Raw genomic sequence first — 15,635 nt, forward strand, 5'->3', positions numbered from 1 at the left:
TCTGGAGATCGGACTTAGGTCATCAGTTTTGGTGACAAGCACTTTCACCTGCCAAGCCATCTCACTGGCCTCGGCTTTTCTCCATTCACATGCAGAACACTGGCCAGGGGATCAAGTTTTCACACCAGAACTAACAGGCTATAGTTACTTTATCTCTCTAGTTCTTTTCTATACAAAAATAAGTGAAAGCCCACGGTAGATGCAATAGCGTTTAAATAAATGAACAGAAAAACAGCCAGAACTTCTCCCTCTATTTCCTTCTAAAAGGAATAAGCCCTGAAAAGGTGTTTATTTCATTTACATTGTCTTTCCAGTCACATTATAGTTTCTACTGTGTAGTTTACATATTTTACAGAATTAAATAAAACTGCCATGACAATTTCTTTTTCTTAAGCCAGACTTATACCTACTAGAAATAAGGAATCTGTGCTAATGTTGCCCCTTCATTCACTCAGCATCACGCGCAGTCTTAGGAAGAAAAGCACAGCTTGGTAATGGATGTGGGCTGTTCTGTAATTATTCTTGGACACATTCAAAACCTTCATGTTTTCTTTCTGAGTCTCAAGTGACTATGAAGCTTGAGGCAGGCACGTCTGTCCTCTTTCTTTCCTTATCCCTAAAGCTAAGAGCAATGCTCAAAACCTAGCAGTTCCCAAATAAATATTGTTTAAAAAGACAATAATTATAGATGGGTGCCTGGAGAACTTCTCATGGTCAAACAAAACCTCCCTGACTCAGGCCAAGGAAACTGATTAAACAATATATCGTATTTTAAAACTTCCTTGTAAGGGAGAAAATAGTAATATATTCTCCAATATCTGTTTATAATAATAGTTGTCATTTTGTAATTCTAAATTAATTTACAATTACTATAAATTAACAAAGTACAGTAAAATACATAGTTGGATATACGTCTGTATATATTCTTTTGAGGAACAATTTCCAGTTAACAGACCTTTCTCTCTCTCTCCCTCTCTCTCTCTCCCTCCCTCTCTCCTTCTCCCCTCTCCTCTCCCATCTTTCCTCTCCCTGTCTCTGTCTCTCTGTCTCTCTGTCTCTCCTCCCCTCTCTCCTCCCCTCTCTCCTCTCTGTCTCTCTCTCTGTCTCTGTGTCTCTGTCTCCCTCCCCCCCCCCTCTCTCTCTCATACAATTATTTTATGTGTCTGGTATGTGAGTGCATTGCCTGCATGTATGTATGTACATCATTTTCATGCTTGGTGCCCATGAGGCCAGAAGAAGGCACCAGATCCCCTGGAATTTGAATTACAGTGGGTAGTGAGCCACAGCCTGAACGTTGGGGAATGAGCCAGGGTCCTCTGCAAGAAGAATAATTACTCTGTACACTGATCTATCTCTCTATCCCCAAACTCTTTTCTCATATAAGGTATGCTTAGTGTTATAATAATGCTCCATGATGCATGTCTTTTAAATCTCTTTGAAAACACAAATGAATTCATATGTACTAACAAATGCTCTATCTTTTTTTTGTTTTGTTTTTTTCAGAAACTTACGTTTTATTTGTTTCAATTAATTTTTTTTCTGATGCTGCAGATTGAACTTAGGACTTCATGCATGCTAGCCAAACATTCTACCACTGAGCTACACTTTTGGTTCTGAAGTAATTTTGTTCTGTGTGGGTTTTTTTTTCTTCTTTGAGACAACGTCTCACTATGTAGCTCTGGCCTGAGTTTAAAAAATAATCAAAATATTTCTTTAAAGAAAAACACTGGTAGAAGATGATACAGATAAAAGTTCATTTGCTTTGTGGTGCACACCTGTAATCCCAGGGAGGCAGAGGCAGGTGAATCTGTGAGTTCGAGGCTAGTCTGCTCTATACGGTGAGCCCAGGACAGCCAAGGCTACACACAGAGAAATCCTGTCTCATAAAAACAAACAAAAACAAAAAACAAAACAAAACAAAAAGTTCATTTGCAACTTCCACACACACCATCTTTCCTAGGTTGCTGATTCAGGGTGGGGATTTTCAGGATTGGCACCATGACTTTTGTGCTGCTTCTTGTTAGACAGAACCTAAGGGACACAATACCTTCAATTCTAGGGGGGTATTTTTTGACCCATTATTGAGAACCAGAAACAACTAAAAGAGGTTTCTCTAATGTGCACATTCATATATGCCCTCCAGAAGTTGTCATCAAAGAGCCCCGTTGAACCTCCAATGTGTGAGTGCCCGCTGAGTATTAAAAAGTTGACTGCAGCACAGTCTACATCTTTGGTGAGTATGCTGGTGGTCCTTAGTGTACAAAATCTCCATGAAGGACTTACTGTGGGGAGTAATGTATGTTGCTGTATCTTGTCACTCGGTGTTGAGATGTCATTGGGGAGGTGGAGCCTATGGTTTGGCTTATGTGAATGTCTGGACTCACCATTTGTGTCACTTGAATTTCCGGCCCTACCAAAATACCTCCACTCAGCACTGGTCCTATACAAGCATCAGGCATGCCACTGTTGCCCATGTCAGGCATACCGGGGCTAGCCACCACTCTCTCAGCATAGTATACATTGTGTGTGTTGGCTAGCTCGGCAGGCACACAAATGTTCCCTTGAACATCATAGACGGGTGCCATTACGGTCTCGGTCACGACTACATTGGGCGGAAGCTGAGAATCAAAAACAATCGTCGTGGGTTGTACACAGGAGTCAGAAGTGGTGTAGGTCTCAGTCACTATGATGTCCCCATGAATCACGGGCTCAGAGGCTGCGGCCATTTCTGCTTGGAATTCAGCCTCTGAGAGAGTCACTCCTGAAGATTCGTTGACAAAGTAATTCGGCCCGAGCAGAGGGAGGTCAGTGCTGATGGGTATACAAGCCTGCTGCGAAGGGAACGGCTCAATTTCCGTGTCCAAGCAGATTTCAGCCAGAGTCCTGAATTTCGGATCTAAAGTCTCCATGTAGCTCTCGTCTAAGTCATCCACAATCCAACTGCAGCAGCCGATGGAGCCCACGGGGGACCCGGCTCCTTCGTTGTCATAAATGAGCAGGCAGTCGTTGGCTGGCCGGCCTTCATCTTCATCCGCGTATGCATACGCTTTCTAAGACAGGGAGGAGGACAGAAATTAGAGGGTCCCTTTTCTTTACATCAACCAATAAAGAATAGCAGCAACGCTCCAGAGAGTTCTAACCCAAAGCTTTTGTGGGCTAAGTTAAGAAATAAAGCAATACTTTAATGTACCACTAAACTATTGTGTTCCTACGTTGGAGATCATTGTGTGTGTCAATGGGGCATAGAGTCTGAGGAATGCATATGAGTTTTGTTGTATTTTGAATCAGTTCTTTTGGATTTATAGATCTTTGTTTTTTTTTTTTTTTTAGAAATAAAATGTGTTTAGTTTTGTTAAAATATTTATTTTAAAAAATATTTTTTTGCATTTATTTAGATGTGCCATGTGTGGGTACGTGTGTACCATAGACCTCTTGTGGAGGTCAGACTCAGATTGTTGGCTTGGCATAAAACACCACACATGCCGGGCCATCTCTGATGTCTTTATATTATAAGAGAACTAAAGGGAGGGAAGGGGAGAGGGGAAATGAGTTGCACACTGAAGTCCCAGACAGCAAAAGAACAAAATCTCAGTGTGACTCGCATCTTTTTTCATACTGTACTGCTTCTCCTGTGCTCTATTCTCTACTTTCTCCAACTAGAAATGAGTGAATGTGCATCATGAAACCAAGACCAAATCACTGTGACCATTTCATAGTTTAGACGACCCCTCAGATTGTCCCATCTTGCGTGGAACACTAGTTAGTGGCCTGAGTGGAAAGGCTTAAGTATAAATTTATGATTTTTCCAAATGATTTAAAAGTGTTGCTGGGATAAACATAATTTGAGCCTACTTGTTGACTAAATTGATTAATGGTATTGATCCATTATTTAATAATCGATATGATTTTTTATGGTTTGCAGTAGCATTTCAGCTATTATTTTTTTTTTGCGTATTTTTGATAATTTAGTACATGGGTACAATATTGTGGTCACGTTTGCCTCATTACTCTCTCTTATCTTCTCCCACCGCCTCTGCTCTTTTTAATTTCTTTTCTTCCTTTCTAGTCTCCTTGCTGCTTTCATGACTTTAAAGTTTTTTTTTTTAGTGTTCTGAGTTGGAGCTTATGTAATGAGTTGGGGTTGCTTGCATCAGCACAGGCAAAGGTGGGGCAAATTGCCACCGGTGAGTGGAGAAAATGTCCACTTCTACCTCTATTAACAGCCACTAACTGGCTGGCCGTGGTGGTGCACGCCTTTAATCCCAGCACTCGGGAGGCAGAGGTAGTCGGATTGCTATGAGTTCGAGGCCAGCCTGGTCTACAAAGTGAGTCCGTGCTGGCCAAGGCTATACAGAGAGACCCTGTCTTGAAAAAACAAAAACAAAAACAAAACCCCAAAACAAACAAACAAAGCCATTAACTGCCAATAGCTCTTCAAGTAGAGGTAGGGCCTCGTGAGTACCTCCCTGCTCATGACGGAATGTTGAAGAGACTGGTCTTGTGTGTTCACAGCTTACTCAGACTTTTTTCCTCCAAAAGCAATGGTGACATTTATATATTAGCATTTGAGGAGTAAGTCTAATGGAGATAGATAAAATGCATTGCTGATTAAACAAAACAGTTTCTCAGAATGAGAAATTATTTATTCTTTCAAAATTATCTTTTTTTTAATGCCTATTGGTATTTTGCCTGCATGTATATCTGGGCACCATCTGTATACATGCTGCTAGAAGAGGGTGTTGGATCCCCTGGAACAGGCGTTATGGATGGTAGTGAGCTACCATGTGGGTGCCGGGATTTGAACCCAGGTCCGCTGGAAGAGCAGCCAGTACTCTTAACTGCTGATCTATAGCTCTAGCCCAAACTTATTTACTGTTTATGACACTCTACTAGCCCAACACAGGATCTTGGAGCATTTCTTTGGCATGCTGACAGAACCCCAGCACCTTTTCCTTGGGGGCACAAATGGATGGGCCCTAGACTGAGAGGAGGATGCCTCGATCTTAGGATCCTACTTGTTGTGATAATGTGTAGTTGAGTTTTAAATATTTTGTTCCACCACAACAATTGAGATGTAATATGAATAAATTAATAAAACATATTAAAATATTTTGTTCCTAGTGCTGTCATAATAATAATACAATAATAATGATGACAGCTCCTCCTCCTCTAACTCCTCCTATTATTCTGAGCCAGGTTGTCATCTATCCCAGCCTGGCTTAGAACTATGTAGCTGAGGATGATCTCAAACTCCTGTCCTCCTGCCTCTACCTCCCAAACGTTAGATTATAGGTGTGCACCACCAAGTGTGGTTTGTGATGGGGACTGGACCACGGGCCTTGTGCATGCTAGGCCATATTCTACCCACTGAGCCACACTGCTGCCCTGCCCTGTACCACATACTTTCTCTTTCCATTGGATCCACCTGCAGAACAAGAAGGGCATCATAGAGGACGTGAATGCCGTTTTGATTTTCTTTATCAGTATCCTTTTGCTATGTTATCGCTATGGGAACCAAAGGGAAAAAACCAGAAGGAAACAGGAGGGAAGATGCTAAGATAAGGTAACCAGGGGATGATGGGGGGGCTGTTGTTCTCTTCACAGTAGTGAAATGTGAAACACTGCTGTAAATTGCTGTGTGTCTTTTAAGAACTGGAAAAACATTTTAAACAGTTTTTAAAAAGTGAGATTGGGATTGGGGAAAAAGCAGTGGAATATATTTCCGGTCCTACAGTTATGGGTAAATTATATTTCCGGTCCTACGGTTATGCTTTCCAAGTCTATGTGCGTAAGCTATAAGAAGCTTACCTCAGAGAAGTAGCTGTCCAGGAAGGCCATGTTCATGCCGGTGTCTTGGTAGTCCCGAAGTGTCCCTATAGTTGAACTCCTCTTCCGCAGGGTCCCTGTTGCTGCTCCAGCCACCAGGCCTGTGGCTGTCTCAACGCCTGTGTTGAGCTCCACTCCTGACACGCCCCCTTCCACTGTTCCTCCACCAGCATAAGTATTGGTGTAGATTTCTGGAAAGACAGGGTGTTTCTGGGACAGTGTCCAAATAACCTGGATAGCTTATGCATGTGGAACACAGTCAGCTCCTTCCCCACCATCAACACAGCACAGAAAGAATTCCAGAAGGCTAAGCTATGGCAAAAGTTAAGTGATACAGAGAGAGACAGCTATGGGACATGGTTCATTCTTGTGCACAAAACGTTTGCCTGGGTATTCAAAGACACAGAATGTAGAGGCAGGCCTGTGCAAGCCTGCCTCTGTGTAGGAGCAGTGATCTTTATGCCCTGGTCCATTTAAGGAGGCACAACTAATCCCACCCCCTCACACACACAAAGCAAGGACCAGGCTGCTTCCAGCCACCAAAACTCCAGTCTTCACTTGCACTGGAGATCTGGCTCACATATGCTTTGTGAGGTACTTTTAGGTATTTTGTGCTATGTGGGCCTGGTTAAGTCAGCAGAGTATAAGACATAGGTGTGGGGAAAGCATATGTGAATTTAAAGAGCATCTTTCAACTCACTGTTCAAAGAATACATTTGCTGCTTTTCTTTTCTGTAAATAACTTTTATTATAGATAACCATTACAGTAACATGTACCTACTTCATTCCAGGCACTACTCTAATTATAGCACATTGAAGCACACAGGAAAATCGATCCATCCATCCACCCATCCACCTACCGATCCATCCATCCATCCATCCATCCATCCATCCATCCATCATACTCAATACTGCATGTTTATATATTCTATAAAACATATATGCGATTTAAAAAATGTTTACACCAATGCTGTGTAAAGATTAAAAAAATCACATCATATAGAATTACAATCACAACACCAATTACATGGGTGCCATGTAGCTTTCCTCTCAAGGAGGACTACATCCACATAGGCTGAGCCTTCACTAGGGACTTCTTATCAGTAAATGGCAAAGCTAGAAACAAAATCCCAATAATCGTTTCAGAATTTGCCTGTTAAATTGTTGTGTTATACTTTCCTTGACTGTAACTTTAGATAGAAAAATTGAGTGGCCACTTCAAGCGTGTCACTTGCACTCTGAATGCACTCTTATGCAATGAGACTCACACGTATGCTAATTTATAAGGTACCTTAACTTGAGATTGTTTGATAAAGTAATTCTGTAAATTTTAAAAAGGAAAACAGAACTGGATGTCAACTGACCAGAGGAATCAATGCGATCTTGGGTATTAGAGGCTGTCATGGGTACACATATATTTGACACATCCTGAAAGAAAAAAAAAAGATTTCAAAATAAATGTTTCATATTTCTTCCCTTAAAAGATGAGACCTGTTTGCTTTTGCCTTGCATGGAATTGTCAAGGCTAGGGAGTTCCCACTGAAACCCCACCCTTCAGTGGAAAGCAGCAGTGCACTCACCCTGTCCTCAGGATGGGCTCCCTCTATTCTCCAGGGCTGCATCACTCCTTCCCCTCCCTCAGGCACAGGGGCAAATCTTGTCCCCAGGCCTTCTGGCTGTCTTCGCTTGCAGCAACACATGAGCAGTAAAAGGGGTGACACTGGTCAAGAGAGTTAGAAAGTGGTATTATAATTGGAAGCAAAGGGCTAAATACAAAGGCAAAAATGTACAAGATATGCCCTCACCAGAGAATGAAGTATCCAATGTAACTATCCATGTTTATAAACACAAACACCAAATCACACAGGACCCAAGCGCTGGAAGCCAAGAGGTGCCGGCCTCTCCACTACCTGAGTTGAAGGGAAGGCCCATTCTCCCTGGGTTCCAGGACTCCTAAGCCAACTGATGACATCTTCAGGATTCTAACTCAATTATCTGAGTCCTAGTCTCCCATCTACATGCATGGAAACTTGTATATGTCTATGGATAGTGTGCAACTTACTGGTGTATACACATGGATGATCTTTGACTTATGACAGTTTCCCATGTGACTTCTCAACTTTAGGAGATTGCAGGAAGGATATACAGCCAACAGAAACTGAATTTTGAAATTTGAATTTTGACCTTTCCCCAGGATATGTAGCCTGATGAAAATGTTGTTGAATCTGGTTTTTAAAGCCTAGGTTGTGAGAGTTTAAGGTGCCAATGCTTAGGTGCCATCAGGCATGAATTATTGTAAAGATGTCTTAGTAATTCTTATGTGTGCCTAGGGTTGAGAACTGTTGACTTAAACTTGTTTATCATGACTGCTAACATGCCATAGGTCAGGTTCTGGCACATTTCCAAAGACATTTTGAGAATCAATCATAATTTTTGTATAACCATGCAAATCCCTAGGTCATTTTAAGAATGTCTGTACAAACACCAGATATTAATTTTTTTATATCTCAAAATGAAAATGTTTAAGTTTTTGCTCATTCACAAACACATGTCAACAGTACAATTTAATGAGCTTAATCATTTTGATTTAAGAGGCCAGTGTTGGATCGTCCATAAGTGTTTTAGGGACAATCTAAAATCCACAACTGAACTCTCTTTTGAAGACCTGTATGTTTTAAAATAAAGCACAGGGAAGGCAAGCCTCCTTTTGACAGTTTGGCTCAGGGGTTTGGCATTCCTAGGACCAAGGTCTTAGGGTGAATCTAGGGTTCTTCAAATTGTTTTCCCTGGATCTTGCTCTATCAGAGGGAGAAGCTCACCTGAGGGCCCAGTAATCACTGATCCTTCCCTGCCTGTGACCAAAGCTGGGAACACTTACTGCTCCAGGCATATTACACGAGGGTCTCCACACTGGCCCCCAGTGCACTGTTTCTACTTTTCTATTTCTAATTCCCCTACGTGCTAAACCCTTCCATCTTTCTCCCCAACCTGCTGTTTGCTATTTTGTTGGTGCTCAAGGCTGAACCCAGGGGTCGCATTGATCAGTGCCTTGTAGTGTCCCACCAGGCTACAGCTAGGGGCTGCTTCTTCATCCTAGATTGCCTTTCAGATTTACTTACATGCGTCACCATTCTGAGAAAGTCCTCAACTTTCAGGGCCCTGTTGAAATCCACATCGGTAGAAATTTCCATAACTCACCTCCTTTGAATTGTTTGCCCTTGCCTTTCCATTTTGAAGCATTTTTTTTAAAAAAAAAAATAAAGTTTCTATTATAGGATTTATTTTATATGCTTCTGTATTATACTTAATGATATGCATAGGTTTTCCGTCTTTAGGAAGAACTTTGTAGTTATCATTGCCAAACAGAGTCAAGCCCTTGTCTTCCCCATGATGACTCCAGACACCAGAAAGAAATGGCCAAATAAGCTTAGCAGTCCTGGCGTGTCTATGAAGGGACAATTTATAGTACTCACAGAGAAGTAGTAAGAGACCCAAGATAATCATGCCAATCCCTGCTGGGCCAAGTCCAACGTTGGACTGTCCAACTCCATCATCAGTGACAGTCCCATACGTGTCATCGGTCACCCAGGTGGGGTCTCCATTGTAGATGCCCGTAGTGCTGGATTGTTGGCATGTGTGGTGGTCATCACAAAAGCAGGCATCTAACAGTACAATCTGTGGTGACTCACACGCTCTGTTGAGACTGTCCTTCACAAGGATGGGGATTTGGTAAAATCCCGGAGACAAAGTCTGTTCGGTCATGAGGATTGCAGAGGTTTCTGGAGAATGAGGAAGACACAGGGAACAGGTCAAAAGTCCCTGGAAGCAACCCTTCCTGACGCCCAAGGCAGACTCAGCTCCTCTCTCCTAGTCCTGTGTCTTTAAGTCCAGAGTTGAAGGTTGTGCACATGGGAGAGGGCTATCTCCCTTTATATCAATTATGCACATCTTCAACTGTAGCATGTACTGCCACATTCAAGAATACCTTCATAGCATGCTCCATGGTTTACTCAACTATCTCTGTAATATTTGACAATTTATATTGAACAATTTTACTCTTATAGATAAAAATGAAGTAATAGCTCATTATAGAAACTGTTTCATTTGTAAGAAGAGAGAGTGAATATATACAGGATAGGAGGATTTGAAAGTCATTTGTGTATTTTTCTGAAATTATTTAAAGTATAGAATTTGGATCTTTGGTAAGTTATTCAAATTATATGTTTATTTCAACTGATTAAACATTGGTTTACTGCCCACTGGTATAAAATGATGAGTTAGGTTGTATTTACACACTATAGTTCATAGCTGATGTATTGAAATATTTTGGCTTTTTTTCAGTCTAATTTTCCCCAAAAGTCCAGTATATCTGAAAAATTTAATAATTAGCCAATTAATTAAGTAATTATATTACATTGTTTTTTTGGGGGGGGACAGCATTTCACTGTGTAGCCCCGGATTTCCTGGAACTTGCTTTGTAGACTAGGCTGGCCTTGAACTCAGAGATTTGCCCGCCTCTGCCCCTCAAATGCTGGGATTAAAGGTGTATGCCGCCATCACTTGGCTTTGAATTTAATTTTTTTTTGTCTAATGTAACTATGTCATAGAAGGAGAGAGAAAATTGTTTTTGACTACCGCACTACTTATTTGGTCCCTGCTTTGTGAGCAACTTTCCATCCTACTTACCACTGATGGACCTAATGTCCCATATGACATCTGTGTCTGGTGACTCGTCAACTATGCAGAAAGTAAAGGGGGCCCCGAAGTCCTGATCACTGACATAGATCATGACAGACGAAGCGCCGATGCAGACACTTTTTCTTTCAGCATAAATGACCGGACAGTAGTCATTGGCGTCAGGAACCTCAATGCATATGGTTCCTGTAGCTGTTCTCCCAGAGCCATCTGAGAAAGGAGAGCATCATGGGAGTTAGGGTAAGTCATGTTAGGAGAAGGCTCCATTTCATATCCCACAACAGTGCCACGGGAATTTTGACTAGTGCTAGTGACATGAGACGCATGGCGATGTCTACCTGGTGAGGCCGCTCTAGCTATCATGGCGTCTCTAGCATCCCCGCAGAGATTTTCCTCTTGTGTAAGCTGTCCACTCCTCTGAAGATGTATTTTCTCTTCCTCTCATTCCACTGCTCTCATTGGATATAGGGTGGAGGATGGCGTGTCCTTTAGAGGATGTTCATCCATGCCCTTCTCACCCTGCCCTAATGCCCTAATGAGGCGGACCCCACAGCAGCTGCCAGCCTTCCTTCCCACTCAGGGGCTGGCCAGCTCTGTGCATGGAGCATAACTCTGATGGGGGTTAAATAACTGCTTATATATTTGTATTGCATTTTCTTTATTAATGAGAATTTTTATATCTCTCTGTAATGATGCTTCTAGAAAAAAAAAAAATCAAATTTCCCCTTAATTTACCTGAAAGGAAGTATTGGTCAGTACAGTTTATTAGAAAAGGCAGAGGATAAAAATTGGGGTCTGAGTACAGTCCACTTGCTACATTATGCTGTTGTACTGAATAAAGTATTGTTGTTCTTACCCTGCAAGAAGCCTTAATTTTCCCATTTGAAAACTCATAGTACTCTCTCTAGGTTAACAAGCTAAGTCATTTTACAATACGTTAGTATACTTATTTTAAAAATATTTTCATTACATTTATTTATTTATATATTTATATTTGTGTCTGTGCATTTGTGTGTGTTTGTATGTGTGTGCATGTCTTTCTGTATGTGTGTGTGGTTGTGTGTCCATGTTTCTGCTTGTCTGTGTGCATGTGTGTGCATGTGCACATGTGTGCGCATGTCACTGCAAGTGCACGAAGGTCACAGGACATCTTGCAGTCATTGATTCTCTACCTCCATCATGTGAGTCCTAGAGATAGGACTCAGGTCGTCAGGTTTGGTGGCAAGCACCGTTCCTCATGGAGCCATCTTGCCTGCCCTGAAGATGTTTTTGTATACCTAAGGGATGGTGAGTTAAGAGCCTGTCTTTATCACATGTGATTCTGTTCACATACTTTATCATCACAAGACTTATAAAGCCTCTATTTGCTCACACTTTTATTAGAGACAATTCCTATCGTTCCGGAGTTGGTTCTACTTGTCATTCTTCGGTTCTCTATAGACGGCATGTAGCCTTATTACATGTTAACTGAACCTGACGCTGTTGCTTACAAAACTTGCTGTCCAGGGCTTCCGCCTATTGATTGTTGTGTACACATCCCAGCTCAGAGAAAGCCACCTGCATGATGGCTATACGTAGTTTGTGTCTACAGGGGTCCTGCGCTTAGGTAAGCGAAACTCTTCTTAATCTTCTGGGGCATTTTAGGAACAGGTTTTCTCTTTATTCTCATGCTATAATTATCTTTTTATTCTATTAATTGCAAATTTCCCCATATGACCAAGGTATGATCAAAATGATTAGACTCTGTTTTGAAAAAAAAAAAAGAAAGACTTCCATAATGCTGACAGTAAGCAAGAAAATGTTAGGTATATATTGACCTGAATGTTAAAAAGAGGCATACATGAACGTGTGGCTCCTCACTTGGACTTTATTATACTTTTGTTTTTTGAGACTTGCATTTGGTATGCAAGTCTCTGGATATGGTAAAGGCTAGATACAGCTGTTTCCTCACCTCCCGCCTCTGCCTTCCCTTAGGCTTCCATTTAGTCCTTCATCTTTCACTCCAGATATGGTGAAGGCCAGATATAGCCGTTCACTCACCCGCTGTCTCTGACTTCCCTGAGGCGTACAGTAGAGACATTTGCTGTTCTTTCTTACTATCAGCTGGCTTCCTAGGCGCTGTTCTGGAGAGTCATTAATTATTGACAAACTCCTGTTGCTCTTTACCAAAAGGAACATGTCATCGATTTTTCATGAAAGAAGGGCCCAGTCACAAATTAACTCCCATGTAATCTTTGCTTAAAGGTGGTGTAATTAGAATCATCTGGTGCTTTCTTGACCTAGAGCATCTTACAATGGCAGTGTTGTCTATTTAAGTAACAGGCAGGCTTCTTGTCATAGGTCAGTTCTGGTGACGTTGAAGAAGGGCACTCTCAGGCACACCGCCTGCCACCAAGGTGACCCTGTAATAAACTCTGGGCATGGTTTGCAATCCTGACTGGGTGGACGCATTCTTCACATACTCTACAAGTGAGATGAGCCACACTCAAGCTATGCGGCCATAAATAGAAACAAGCGCTTAATTATACATATCTAACTTTTGTGCTTTCTACTGTAAATCATACATGATTCTGACCTGGAACTAAGTGAAATAAATTATGGTTTGAGGATATTTTATGGTTATAAGCCTAATTAAATTCTCTTGATATTTTAAGTTTTATAAGCTTAGTTCTTTTTAACTTTTTTTGAACTTTTTTTGTTGGTACATTGGTGCTTTGTCTGTCTGTATAAGGGCGATGGATCCTGGAGTTATACATAGTTGTGTGAGCTGCTATGTGGGACCTGGGAATTGAACCTGGGTTCTCTGGAAGAACAGTCAGGGCTTTTAACCACTGAGCCATCTCACCAGTCCCAAAAGTTCAGTTCTTAATCTAACATACTTAAAATTGTCTTTAAGTTTTGTCCTACCACTAAATAATAAAATCTGACTTATACAACTATCAAAATTAGAATAGTTGTATTCATAATAGTTTGTATAATAGCATTAATCACATTAAAATATTGAAAAGACATTCTTACCTTCTATAGCCAGGATCTCTGCTGCATATATCCCATCAGTAATATATTTTGACTTCCTGTCAAACTCCCTAGAAAACTGTATCTCACCAGTCCTTGAATCAACTTTTAGCCAGCTGCCTGCATCATGGCCTATGATATACCTGTTTTTAAATAAAGAAGTTCATCATTATGCCTCTGCGAAAGTTAGCACTTTAAAACCACGCGAGACCTACAGTGCAATGGACCCACATTGTGTCTGTTTGATCCATCATTACAATTGTCTTAGTTTATAAAGTGTCTGTGTGTATATGTATCTATCCCAGCAAGAATCCAGTAGTAAATATATCATGTTAGGTTGATAACAAAATTTCATCATTCCTCTTGTAGATTTTCAGCTATATAGTAAATTATATAGTAAAATGTATGGATATATCTCAGGCCTAGTAATTAATTAATAATCTTGTGTTACATCAAATAAATTTTATCTAGTTTGAAAAGCAAATATTCTTTATTTTCACACGTGGCAGGCTCTGCTTGCTGCCTGTAAGCATGGGGCATGCTGGTTCCAGAGTGCCTGTCTGCTGGTGTGCTCAAGGCCTTGTGGTAATCTTACTCTGTCTCTCTGTCTGGGTATTGTTATGGATAAGGCTCTCAAGGAGTTAAGTTGATTGGAAGGAGGAACATTTGACTCTCTACCAAGTGAGATCAATGCCCCGCCCCTGCCCTGCTTCCTTTGTCTGATCCTCTCTGTCATTTATTTCATCATCTGAGCAGACTTCAGAAGTTTTGCTCAAAGCCAATTAGATCATTAAATTTATAGACTTTGTTCACTCTAAAAGTGCGGAGGAGAAAGAGGAGGAGATAAAGATAAGAAGAGTGAAGAGAAGAGCCTTCATAGAGTTTTCTAGAATTTCTTGACTTGTGTATAGTCTGTGCCCAAGTGTACCTGATGTGTACAGTTCTCTCTTCCCATTTTGGCTCTGTTCATCATATTTCTGAAACACCTATGTTTCAGCTTCTTTCACTGACTTTTTTTTCCCTTTTAAGTCAAACAGAGAGTTGAAATTCATCTCAAAGATAGCCACGGGTTTTATGGAAACAGTCAGTGAGTCATTCTTTATGGTGTGTCACTGGCTGCAATATGACCTAATCAGGCTTAGTTCAAGGTAGTACGGTTGAGCTCAAAGGAGCAAACAGACTCTCCTGGCCCTGTCAGTAGCACTTTGATATTGCAATCATTCACTGGAGGCACTTGCTTTGTAACTAGCCAGAGTTCCCACCACCACTAGCATGCTATTAGATTCCAAGAAAATGCCAAATGCTGTCATAGTGCCCCCAAACAATCGACAAGACAACAAACCAAACCAAACCAAACCCTCCCCTAAATACTCTACAAATTTCGCAGCACACGCCATGTGAATGAACAATGGCCAGAACTGCCACACAAGTATGAGAAGATCACTTGCCATACCTGACGTTTGTTGCAGGGCTCCCCGTGTCCACATCTATGGCTGTGTATGTGCCAAGCACATAGTTCATTAAGGAGTTGCCCCTTAGTCCTTCTCGTAGACTAAATGTCATGGAAGTTGGGCGGAAGGTCGGCCCTTCTCGCACATTAACAACCTGGATTCTCACTGGGGTGGCGTGCATTTGGAATTGAGAAGCCACCGAGTGGTGAAATTCAGCTTGGTTTTTAACCCCAATGCTGAGGTAAATGTTAGGTTCTTGTTCATAATCCAGCATCTGAAATGATGGATAGAAACAAACAGCTTTGAACAAGTAAAGGGCTCTGTCCTTGGGGAGGAGGATGACGTGTGGTGTACATAAGTGTGTCGAAGTGTGCTTTCATGGGTGTGGGAGGTACATGGGTACTTGTGCTTGTGAAGGCCTGATGGGGTGTGTCTCCCTCAATGGCTCTCCACCTTATATACTGGAGGAGAGTCTCTCTGTACTTGGTATTGTAGGCTGGTTTGGCTGGCCCCCAGTCTTTGTTCCCTTTGCTCTTGGGTTACCTGTAGCCTCTATGACCAAATGAATTTTTTGTGGGTTCTGAGGATTTGAACTTTGGGCCTCATGTTTAGTGGCAAGTACTTTGCCAGCCACAGCATCCCCGCAGC

At 41.5% G+C, this 15,635-nt stretch overlaps 1 protein-coding gene across 1 annotated transcript in view; it reads right to left on the reverse strand.

Annotated features, from left to right (window-relative positions):
- Positions 1-1,134: 1,134 nt before the first annotated feature.
- The window catches only part of DSG4 (desmoglein 4), a 41,008-nt gene continuing 26,507 nt past the window's right edge, over positions 1,135-15,635 (reverse strand). The window contains exons 9-16 of the mRNA XM_084780635.1: positions 14,990-15,261; positions 13,540-13,679; positions 10,513-10,731; positions 9,300-9,605; positions 7,407-7,546; positions 7,191-7,254; positions 5,809-6,017; positions 1,135-3,050 (exon numbers count right to left, since the gene is read on the reverse strand). Of these exons, the coding sequence (XP_084636761.1) occupies positions 2,280-3,050; positions 5,809-6,017; positions 7,191-7,254; positions 7,407-7,546; positions 9,300-9,605; positions 10,513-10,731; positions 13,540-13,679; positions 14,990-15,261 (2,121 nt within the window). The 3' untranslated portion in view covers positions 1,135-2,279. The remainder of the gene's footprint in view (positions 3,051-5,808; positions 6,018-7,190; positions 7,255-7,406; positions 7,547-9,299; positions 9,606-10,512; positions 10,732-13,539; positions 13,680-14,989; positions 15,262-15,635) is intronic.

This window comes from Acomys minous (assembly GCF_964271855.1).
Source record: "Acomys minous genome assembly, chromosome: 4".
Taxonomy (NCBI): Eukaryota; Metazoa; Chordata; class Mammalia; order Rodentia; family Muridae; genus Acomys; species Acomys minous.